This window comes from Micropterus salmoides, unplaced genomic scaffold (assembly GCF_014851395.1).
Source record: "Micropterus salmoides isolate LMB-PRFRI ecotype aquatic unplaced genomic scaffold, ASM1485139v1 Ms_hic_scaffold_14, whole genome shotgun sequence".
Lineage (NCBI taxonomy): Eukaryota > Metazoa > Chordata > Actinopteri > Centrarchiformes > Centrarchidae > Micropterus > Micropterus salmoides.
Window position 1 is genome coordinate 31590007 of NW_024040485.1, and position 12191 is coordinate 31602197.

Sequence of the window (12191 nt, forward strand, 5' to 3'; positions counted from 1 at the left end):
ATCAAGACGAAGAAACTTCTCAGTGAATCAGTTCAGAGAAACAGAGAAGTCTGGGAAACAAGAAGCATTTAGAAACAACGTTAAAAAATGAGAAGAACAGAAAGATAAATAGTGTCAGTAAGAAATGAATCTGCTGGCTGACAGTAACCTTCATCTTCTTTTTCAACAACAGACATTTGAAGATTGAACACAAACAGGATTTTGGAGAATGAAGGTCTCAGTGTGACGAACCACACAATGAAAACAGAAGCTGGTTCCACTTTTTATACTAGAGAGACACAACTACATGTTCCTGCCTTGAACTGATGATTTTCACTGTTAGAATCAGCCGAGTTTGTAGTTTTCCTTCTTTCTAATGTAGCTGTAGTGATTTGAAATAGTTCAATAGAGGAGATGAACTGTAATAAAGCAGAATGAGCTCCGACTCAGCAGAAAACCACACAGCAGCTTCAGCTGAGCTGTCAATCAGCAGCAGCAGCCTTATCTGTCCGCCGCAGGGGCTGATGGGAGGTCTGAGGACCCGTTAGAAACCACGCGGCCCTCGTCTGATCTCACAGCTCGTCCTTGTTTGGCCTCAGCTGCATCAGAGCGCCACTTCTCCCCAGGTTCACCAGAGGAAACACCACTGCACACAATGCTTTTCCTCCCAGCTGCTGCTCTGTGCTGTCTGTGTTCAGGTGAGTGTTTCCAGCCAATCAGGAGCCAGCAAACTCCACCTGGAACAAACACTGTCACACTGACCTTCATCTATCTGTCTGTGTCTCTACAGCGCTGGTTGCCATGGCAGCAGACCTGATTCAGGATTTAACATGGACCAGGAGTCGATGAAACTGTTTCCTTCAGCTGTCGAGGAACTGACCAGTGTACATGTGATATTTACTGGTACCAGAAGAAAGACACAGAAACATTCACAGGATTCTTTATTGATAGGAATAATGTCAGTTCATAAAATCATCACCAGAAAGATGATTTCTCAGCTGTGAATAATCAAACGCTGTGAGTTGCAGATCCAGAAAGTTAACCCTCTCATTCAGCCACCTACTACTGCTCCTGTGGAAGAGCCCACAGTGAGAAATGATCCGTGCAGCCTGAACAAAAACAGCAGATGTCAAACAGTGTTTGTGACAGGAGAGAGCAGTAAACCACAGCCCAGGTTCACATATTTCACCTCCATCTCAGCCAGAGTCACAAACATACTGAGCTGAGGGATTTCTTTAATATTCTATTGATTTCTATTTGATCAGATATTCCAGCAGGTTTCTTGTTGTTCCACACAGTGAGGACAAACTAGCAGCACAGAAGCACAATGAGCAAACAAGATAAAGAGGAAACTAAATAAAATATAATCCTGATTCACTTTATTAAGTAAATGATATATAATAGATAAAGTTTCCAGCCAGATGTTCCAGATGCAGATTAAAGTCGTCCTCTTTGTTCTGCTGCTGGAATAAAGTCCATTCCTCCCTCACAATACTAATCTGCTCTGAATGAAAACCCTTCCAGCAGCACTTGTTGTTTAACAGCTTTCAGTAGATTTCAGCAGATCATTTCACTTTCTTCCATTTTAAAAGCCAAATCTTGGACACATGTCAGGTCAGGATGTTGCCCTTCTAGCAGCGGCTTATTAGGACGCTGGTTCTGTTGCCAGGTTTCCATAAATGTCCTGTGGATGTTTCTGCTTCCCAGAGGATGAATCCTAACATTTATGGTGACCTCCTGACCTTTCCTCTAGCGCCACCATCAGGACAACAGTTTCTCTACACCAACACTTCAGCATCTTCAAAGTTAACGGCTTGATTTTTGATCAACTCACTGAAAACTTTATCTGGAATATTTACTGACACACTGTAAACCGTTTTACTCTCCCTGCGAGTTTGCTTCCTACTTTCTGCTCGGTGTTTATATTCCACCGCAGGCCAACGTGCACGACGCACAGCGCACGCTGGCCGACCAGATACTGCGAGTAGAGCGACTAACCTGGACTCCCTTTTTATTGTTCTTGGTGACTTTAAGGAAGGAAACCTCAGCCATGAACTCCCCAAATACAGTCAGTTTGTTAAATGAGACCAGAACATTCTGGATCACTCAAGTCCAGGATTAGCAAGGCGTCCCCCTTGGACTCTGCGTTGTGTTTCTAACATGTGGTGGGGAGAGAAGAAAACAGAGGTGGGTAGTAAGAGTTACATTTACTCTATTAATTGAGTAGATTTTTACAGAAAAGTTTTACTCCACTACATTTGAGACATTCATTGCACTACTTCCCTATTTATTTATTTATTTCCAACCGTGTGCCATGGCGCTGTTGGTCCTGCAGTTACCACCACAGGCTCTTTGGTTTGCTTGTTCCTGTGTTTTTGACGTGTCACATCTGCTTATTAGTTTCTCAATGTCCTTGTTTATTCCAGGCCAGAAAACTGTGTCTCTCGCCCGTCTTTTGCATTTCTCGACACCAAGATGACCTTCATGGATCCCGTGTAGTATGTCCTGTCTCATCTTTTCTGGAATAACAATGATGTGGTAGAACTGTGGACAGGATCCCACAGGCCATCCATTTTTCATGTTCTCAATGACTCACTGCAGCTCCGTATCTTTTGAAGTTTCATGAGCTATTTGTCTGGACTTTTCATCTGACACAGGAAGTGCAGAAGACACCATGTTCACGTGATCTTGAACGTCCTCTGCAAATCTGCAATTATCAGGTGGAGATCAGCTCAAAGTCATATCTCTGCTTTTTCATCATCAAACGCTGAATCCTTGGCGACATCTCGCTCAGATTCTTTTTGACCATGGCGACTAGCGGGCGATGGTCTGTTTCCACCGTGAAAGATGGTAGGTCATAAATGTAGCTGTGGAACCGCTCCAGGCCAAACACAAGTCCCAGGCATTCTTTTTCTATTTGAGCGTATCTACACTCTGTCATGGATCTGGATGCATAGGCTACTGGTTTCCAGTGCTCACCTTCAGCTCGTAAAAGTACTGCACCAATCCCGTTCTTTGAGGCGTCTGTCGACACTTTGATCCTCTTCGCCGGGTCGTAGAATGCCAATACAGGTGCAGTTGTCGGGTTTCTCTGAGCTTTTGCCGTTCATGCTGAGAGATTATGATAGCATGATTTGTGTATTACTCAGGGGAACCACTAGTATTGTGTTTCTTATATTGATCTCTGATGTATTTTATAGGTAGAAGTTTATATGTTGCTTTATCATTTATTAAACTCGACCTGATTTGTGTGTTTTTTGGAGAGGTGCAGAAACAGGGGGTCTCTCTGATCAGATAAGGACACTTACTTAGCACCAATGGGTGAGGGGTGGTTTGGAATGTGGTACAAAACATCTCTTCTCATCTCATGGCTACGTGTAATTTTAATACAGTTGAAAATTAATATTTCCGGGAATATTTATGACTTGAAACTAGGAGCACCACCTAAAGATTTGCTTGTCCGCCCAAGCTTTAGGTCCTTGAGTAAAGCCTGAGAATTACACAAATTTCCGGTAATTCATTAGTTGTACTGGTTCCGTTATTCTGAAATCGTAAACTCTAGTCAATCAGTCAATCTCAAATCTGAGGGTGAGTTCTATACAGGGACTCTAGATTCTTAATAACACACACACAACATCACTGTGCTCAAGGTGAATTGATTAACTAACTAAAGAGAGTACAATAGCGGTATTATTACAGGGACAACAGTCAATATGACACCCAGGAGGTAATGAACAGGGTGGCCGACGGAGTCCTTTGTGGGAAGCGCTTGCAGCAACGGGCCGTCAGCCAAGGCTTTTACTCTGATCCCAGTTCGTTTGGTGTCGCTATAGCGGAGCCCACTCAGAGTTCTGTCGTCAGAGCCGTGGTTTCATTTATTCAAGGCCATAAATGAAGGCTTCTGAGTTTCTGGTCCAAAGTTGTTCAAAAACTACCGGATCAGTTGCAACAACAAAATCAAATAAACACACATTCATGAATATCGGCTGTTTAATGTTGCTGAGATTAAACAGGCAGCTCCAAACAAAAAATCAAAAATCAAATCTCCCGCTAAGAAAATTGGGATTCAGGGTCGTAGCTTTCTCAGCTCGTCTGAAGAAAATTTAAGTACGAAACGGAAAAAGATCGGAATTTCAAAAAGTAAAGGAAGTTAAGAGAGCGTATAGGTTTAGTTTCAAGAGAGTTTTTTAGAGAAGAGGTGAGCCAAAAGACAACAAGGTCCTTTTATTTGACTTCATTAGGTAGTGGTGACGTCAATTTGGGAGTGGGTCTCAGGGGAAGTCACCCCGAAGGTGTTAACTTTCTTTTGGGATACGTTGCGCGTATTTCCCTTTAATCTCTCTCCACAATATCTTGGAAAAATACTTAGTTCTAAACATTCGGATAAAGACAATTAAAACAAGGCTAAACACTATGGAAAAAGGTTATAATGGTTATAAACGTAACAAAGCTTATTTACCTGTCCTCAGTTGCTGGTTACCGGTTTTAACTCAAGAGACAATTTAGATGTAAGCGTGGCAGTAAAATTTCGTTTATGCAGTTACATGGTGGTAGGTAGGCCTACTTAGCGATCCTGTCAGTGTAAGCTGAGTTTTAAACACTTGCGTGTAATACCTTTCCTGTCCCCTTGGTGGCGCTCGGGTCACACGAGAAAAGAGTAGACATTCCACTTTAACTGAGAGGTGGTGATACACGAGCGTATCAATGGATATTTAGGATATGAACTAACTAGAACTGAGACAGTGATTACTGGGGAGTAACAGGGATGAATTAAGACAAAACAGAAAGAGGTTAGAAAACTAGTTCAAGATTACTTTCTTATGGGTCTGCTAGTCTTCAAACATCACTAAAGGATAACAACAGGGTCATTACTTACTAAACTCAGAGGCAAACGCCGCTGCTCACTTAGCAAGGTTATTATTTAAACAGAACAAACACAGTAATAATGGAACCTTGCTTGGTTCGAGAAACAGGGGTTGTTATGGTCTCTTTTCTTTGCACTCCTGGCTCATCACATCGGCGATCAGAGAACGAAATGCTGGTTTATGGCTCAGCCGTTCTGTGGAGAGAAAAGAGTCAGGATGAGGCCGGAGGTGACCTGCGGGAGGGAGAAGGGGTCAGATAGCCCCTTTTCCTGTCCTGTTGAATGTCTTCAGTGACACCTTTACGGCTAGAAAGGTTCACCAAGGCTCTTTGAATACACAATCCTTAAGCGATGCAGTCCCATTTATCTGCAGTGGTGCTCTCCATTTATCCTCTCTGACAGCATTTAGTTTGTTTTTTGGTTCATTTTCACAGTTGACCAACAAAAATGTGTCACACAGATCAGAATCCTCCATCATGCTTACAGAGTTTACTGTCTTCCCCTCGTTTCTTTTCGAGAAGACCTGCTTGGCAAAGTGGTTCTTGCCCTGGCAATTAGAGCATAGCTTACCAAAGGCAGGCCACTGTTTGGGTTTGAATGTTCGATCGTCTGTCTGCTGCGCAAGGCGTCTCCGTCCCTCACTTGAGACAACGCTTACAGCGGCGCCATCACCCACACTCACTGCGCTCGCCGCTAACTCGCTGAATGTCCTCACATTTGCGAGAGCTCACTTGCCTGGCAGATCTTGAGGCCCCTTCCAGCGTCAGCTCCGTTTCCCGCAGTAGCCTTTCCTCCACACCAAACACGACCTGGTCTCGGAGCATGGAGTCCTTCAGTGTAGCAAAGTTGCATGACTGTGCTTTGAGCTTCAAGTCGGTCAGAAAGCTATCAAAGGGTTCACGCTGCTGCTTTGAGCACTTTATCAAGTTTGTCTTTGTCATCTTCACTGTCGTATACGAAGGTATTACACACTTCTATGGCTTGAGGGCCTGCTATTGTTAGCAGTAACGCTACCTTCCTTGCATCAGACTTCGTCTCTAGACCCATGATTTACAGCTGAAATTGCTGCTTGAAGATGCGCCAATTGCTGTCGACATTCCCCGTTAGTTTCAAAGTCTCCGGTGGCTTTAACGAATCCATGTCGCTGTTCACAGTGCACCTCGTTCTGGTTTTACTCCTGGTACCATGTTTTGTTCATTATTCTTCATGAAAATAAACTGTGACCACTCTTGTGCAAACTCTATGGGTTTCTTTATTCCTCGTGCTAGCCAGTCAACAACAACTTCCTCTGCTGCCTCCCTGTACCTAAAACATCAATCCCTTGTTCCCACAAACCACTACTGACACCGTTTGGTACAATGTGGAATTACACCTAATCATCACACCTGGGTCATCCAGGGCGTCGGCATGTCCCCCTTCATCATCGTCACTGATCAGGAGGGAGGCCCCTTTCTGCAGATTGGTTGTGAAGGCGGTGGAGCTCTGGTGACCCCTTTCCTCCGGTGCACAAGCATCGCATCAAAGTTTGTTTTTTTACCCACCAACAACTTCAGCTTCACCAAAAGGAACGTCAGTGTCACTGAGTTAAATTTCTTTTTGTAGCTTCTCTGTCAGACGAGCAGACGAGGAACGGGAAAAAGCCTCGGCAGTCCCGATGCACTCGGAGACGTCACGCTGGGAGCCCCGTGACCGAAGCCGCCGCGCCGACTCAGCGACCGCCGGGCCCGAGCCACGGGGAGAGCGCATCCGGCCGTCTTCGGAGAAAGAGCCGCACGGGACCTCAGCGCCCTCAGGGGCAGGGCCTCGCAATGGCCGCAAGCGGCCCCCTCGAGAGCTGCCTGGGCGTGCGGCATCCCCAGACAAGACGCACACAGGGCACGAGTGTCCCCAGCCGTGATGTTGACGCGGGCATGGGAAACACACTGCCTGAACTGCTCACCAGCCATCTCCTCTGCCAGACTTCCTTCCAGGTAAGAAATTTCCTCTCGTGGTTGCCGAATAGAATAAAGCTAATGTGTCCGGTGTGCCGGCGTGCTTATATACGCCTCCAGTTACGCCGTCACACGCTACCGTTCTAGCAACGCCATAGGATCGGAGTAGTTTCACTCATGGTTTCAGCCCTGCCACGCCCAGAGGCGTTCCCATAGTGTCGTCACCGACGCAGTTCGAGTTCCCTCGAAGGGGAACGAGGTAGTGCAAAGTCAACTTTATACCAAAAAACATTCAGTGCAAAAAAATTATCTAAAAACAATACAAATGTTTTTAATATTAAGATGTCTGTGAAGTTAAATAAAAATATTATGAACATAAAAATAAATCTAAGTTAATATAAGGGTAAAACTAAATAGAGCTAAAGTTTTATCCTGCACTATTTCCACAGAATAAATGCTCGGTACACAGCAAGCTGGCAAAAATTACAGCCAACACTTCAGAGCAAAACACGAGTGCTTCTTACTCAAACCCACACCAAAGTGTATCTTAATATCTTAATAACACAAACATGAACAGATTAACTGGAGGGGGGTCACAGTGTCTGACTCAGTTGTGTTTCTCCATTCTGCCTCTCTGTCCTTCCTTTCAGACACATTCCCACCTCTCATTACCATTTCTCCACCTGTCCACCAGGTGTCCTCAGATGTTTCCATCTGTCTCAGTCACCTGACTCCCACATCCAGCCACTCTCCCCCGCACTGAGCTAACATCTTTCCCACCATTCCCATCACCTGACCTCCCCGCCCACCTGCTCACCTGTTCCTCATTTCCCTCACAAAGCTCAGTGTATAGTTTTTTGTCGAATCTCCTCCTTAGGTACGCTGTAGCCTATGCATAGCCACGTGTGGAGAATATTTCTTAAGGGGCTTTGTTGATGTGACAGGGAAAAGTAAGACAGCTCTAGCTTAGAGTAATTTAGCTGACCCCATAAGTGTTTTCTGACATTCTAGCTTTAGGTGTTTCTCACATGTACTTAGACTGATTAGTTAGAGACAGTAGCTCAGGCGTCAGGCTGGCAGATATCAGTGTTCTCTGGGAATCTTACAAGAATATTTACAAGAACTCACTGGCTCCACAGATCAGAGAACCACTCATGGATAGTGAGAGATTCCAATATGAAGAAGCATTGGAGTCTAAACATCAGATAGATCAGTTGTAGGTGAAAGAAGACCTAATAGAGAAACCTACAGGCACTGGGGGGAAGAAAGAAACATAAAAGGGACCACCAGATGTTCTCCTTCAGATTTGGTGTTGGCATGTGACGTGATCACATGTTGTATGCTGGCGCTGTGTCTCCTCGGCCCGGCTCAATAAACCACGCTATGTTAAGTCTTCATCAGTCTCTGAAACTTCTTCACACCTGAACCTGACTCACAATATTTCTTCAACACCGCATACTCTGCACACTTTAGTCTGGTTGTATATATAACGACACATTTCCACCAACGCTTTGCCAGATTGTCTGGTTTGTTCCTGTCCAGCCTTTGGTTCTCTGTCTGCCCCCTTTTTGGATAAGTCCTGACTGTCGACTTGGTTTTAATCCTTTTGATAAGTGAACTTTCATCTCAACCTGTCTGCCTGTGAGTCGTGCTTTTGGGTTCAAACCTGCTGTTTCTGAGCGTTACGGGTGTTTGGTTTTAGTTCTGATATTTCATGATGATGTCAGCTGCTGTTAACTCTGCTCACCTGACGAGGATTTCAACTAAACGTTAACAACAATAATAAAATAATTTTATTGATATTGTTCAATACCACAAATTATTAATTTGCTGCCAAGGGCTTTACAATCTGTACAGCATACAGCACCGTCTATCCTTAAAGTCTTGATACAGATCAGAAATAATCTCTGTAAACAGATATCTGCATATGAATGTGTTCTGGTTTCTGTTTGTAGTCCGAATAGTATTGACCAATCAAATCTGAGCTGGTTTTGGTTGCATGCAGGTCAACAGTCCGTGTGGAGAGCAAATAAGGCAGAAACCATCGGCTATCATCTGATGAATATTTAACTTCAGATTAGCTTTTATATCAGATGACAGCTGATGGGCTCTCAGATTGCTTATGGACTGTAAACAATGACAAGAGCACAGAAGAGGAAGTCTGGGCCTGGACATCTGCATCTTCTTCTGAAGAGTCAGAATCAAGTGAATTAATGAAGTGAATCCTCTGGGGACCAAGAATGTCTGAACAACAATGTCAATCCATCCATCCTTTGGTCCAGGTCCAGTCCATCTGGACCAGCAGACATCAGCATGCACAGAGCAACACTGCCAGTGTGTCTAAAAAGACAATAAAAGAAGAGACAGTCATGTTGATATGAACATTAGAGAAACACATCATGCAGCTGAAATATGATCCTGGTTCATCATCTGGACTCGTTCACCTCAGCTGACACATTCAGCAGCTGACAGGTTTTTGTATTACTCTGTTTCACTGTGGGAGGATATGGCTATGACATCTTTGGCTCTGGAACTAAACTGTATGTAACAGGTAAGAATCAACATTTTCCTTCAGTTGTTTTATTGAACAAGTTAAAATGTGTTTTTTATGAGTTTCTGCTGTTTCAGGCTTCAAATATTAGTTTGTTCATAATTAGTAGAGTTCTTGCAGCCGTGCAGCTATTGTTACATAAAAAGGTTCATAATTCTGAAAAGATGTTTAAATTCACTGCACAACTGAAGTTATTCTTTATTTGCACCAGCAAAACTGATTCATATGGAAAAAGTAAGATATTGACAAAGTTGTAAATATACAGTATTTGATCCTCTCAGTGAGTCAGCGCAGTCTATTGTTTTTGAAAAGACATTTTACTATAAATATGTTGTACAGGATAATTATCATTTTAAATGATAAAATTTACATCACGACAGTCAGATACCGATAATATTGCAATAACTATAATTTATGTATTTATATATGTGAAATAGAGTGATACAAAGTCGCTCACACAAATATATTGCATTTTATACTTTTAATATAAATACAAATAGTTTGTGATGCTTTATAATTTAAATTATAAAAATGTTTTCAAAAGTATATGGTATAAATATTATATCTTATAATTTTAACATCACATTATTACATTATATTAAAAAGTAATCAGTCAATAGTGAATCTTATTTAATATTATAAAGCTGTCTTTATTCACATTTAACATATTAAACAAAGACATTATTGATGTATTGATTAGTTGTTGAGTGGTTCAAGTTCAGAAATTATAAATAATGTACGTGACTTGACTTGAAATTATTTTATGTGAAGTAAATATGTAATTTGGTGTAATATGTATTTTTACCCTAACATGTAAACAGTAGTTTTGATTCTTATGTAATGTTTGATATTATGTTACATTAAAATGTACTTAGATTACAGTATTGTTGTTTCATCAGACTTTGATCATGTATCTGAACATATATGTAAATTGAATTTTTTTAATTTTAAAACTTTATGAAATTACTGATGCAACAATTAGATTTTTTTGCCGTTAAAATAAAGTATATATATAATGTCTAAGTAAATGTAAAAGTATAACTAATTTAATGTGAACGTAAAAATACCTTTATTAAAATATGTTTATTAACCCTAATATATAAAACATTAAGTTTTTAAAGGGATATTTCATAATTATATTATAAGAATCCAGCATATGTAGAACTGCTAAATAAGTAAAATTCTTTTCTTTCCTCATATAACATATTAATATTATTATTATTATACATGACGTGTGTGATATGAAGGTGAATCCAGTCCATGTAGTGAACTGTGTGCTGTATTGATGAGGAGCTCAGTGATCAGAGTCCATGTAGTTTCCAGGATCAGACTGAATGCAGTGCTGGAAGCTGCTGTTGACTGTGTGAATGTGTGTCTGTGCTGCTTGTTGCTGCTGTCAAACTTCAGCTGAGCCGGTAGTGAAGCCCGTGGTGAGCGTGTACCCAGCAGCATCCAGAGCCCACCATGAGGGGAAGAGCTCCCTGCTGTGTGTGGCCTCAAACATGTTTCCTCCTGTGGTCCGCTTCTCCTGGAAAAGACGAAAGGTGAACGAGTCTCTGGAGGAGCAGGCACCTGCTGAGGAGGAGCAGCTGGAGCTCAGAGAGTCGGGACGCACCGCCGCCATCAGAGTGATTGATCGGGACGCTCGCTACACATATAAATACCGCTGCTACGTCCAGCACGAGGGGGGGGAAGTGAAGGCCCAAACAGAACAAGGTAATGAAGGCTTGGTGACTGTGTTCAGCAGAGATTCAGCTTCATGTGGAGACGCTGTCAAAGAGAGCAGAGGAGCAGAGGACTGACATTTCTTTCTGACTCCTTTTCTGTTTCAGAAGTTCCAGCTCTTCCACCATCAGTGTCCTTCCAGTCTCAGTGCAGGGTGAAGCTGCTCTGGCTGCTGTACACAGTGCTGATAGTGAAGAGTCTGGTGTACTGCTGTGGACTCCCTCTGCTGTGAATCCTCAGAAACAAGGGACCGTCCACCGGCTGCACACATGCTGACTGACTGTTTTCTGCTCGCCTTTTCTCACCATCAGATCTCATCAATTTAACTCATTGGTCACTTTCTGCAGAAATTACAAATGTAAGTTATGATGTGCACAGGTTAGATGTAGTAATCCTAAAAATATACACATACATATTTGCTGAGTGTAAGTTCTGTGTATTTGTTATTTTGATGATCTAGATTATTTCCATTGTGACTTATATAAAAATAGAAAATGAAGCTGAATCATTAGCTGTTTAAGATTTTTTTGTTTTCAGTATTTTTCTGTTCTTGTGTCTCTTTTAATACATTATGCAGAGTGTGGCAGGTTTGGCAAATTATTTCAGTCTTTCTCAATAAACTGAAAAATCCCAGCGTCTGTGTTTTGTAAACATCATTGTTTGTACTGTTTTCAGTTTGCCTTCATGGCAAATAATCAGAACCGAAACAGCCTATATGTTGACAGCTACAAGTCATTTGACTCTGGTTGTAACTAGCTCTCATCAGTCGGGCTGAAGTCTGAATATCGGCAACATGATGGCTGTTTTTATTTCTTCTAAACCAAGAAAATGCAGCTAAACTTTTTATTTTGCCTGCTGTCGTGTTAAAAGGTTATTTAGTTATTATTCGCATGTGAACACTCTGCTGTCTGACTGCCTGTTAGAATCAGTGTGAGGTCATAAAGTGGGATCAGAGCAGACTGCAGGTGGTTGAACATATCTCCTTTTATTTCAGCTCCTCAGCTCTGAGTTCAGGATTTGAGCTGTTTCTCTCACAGATTAATAACAGATCAAAGCTGAGACAGTGAGTACTGAGCGCTGAAATCAAACTGAACTTCCTAGAATGATTTGACGGTTGTAACTGTCATTGTGTTATTAATTT

At 42.2% G+C, this 12191-nt stretch overlaps 1 gene segment (V, D, J or C); it reads left to right on the plus strand.

Annotated features, from left to right (window-relative positions):
* The first annotated feature begins 10455 nt into the window (after positions 1–10455).
* LOC119902700 lies at positions 10456–11688 on the plus strand. The segment is given in 2 exon segments: positions 10456–11041; positions 11158–11688. Coding segments are annotated over 2 exon segments (474 nt in total).
* Positions 11689–12191: the final 503 nt, after the last annotated feature.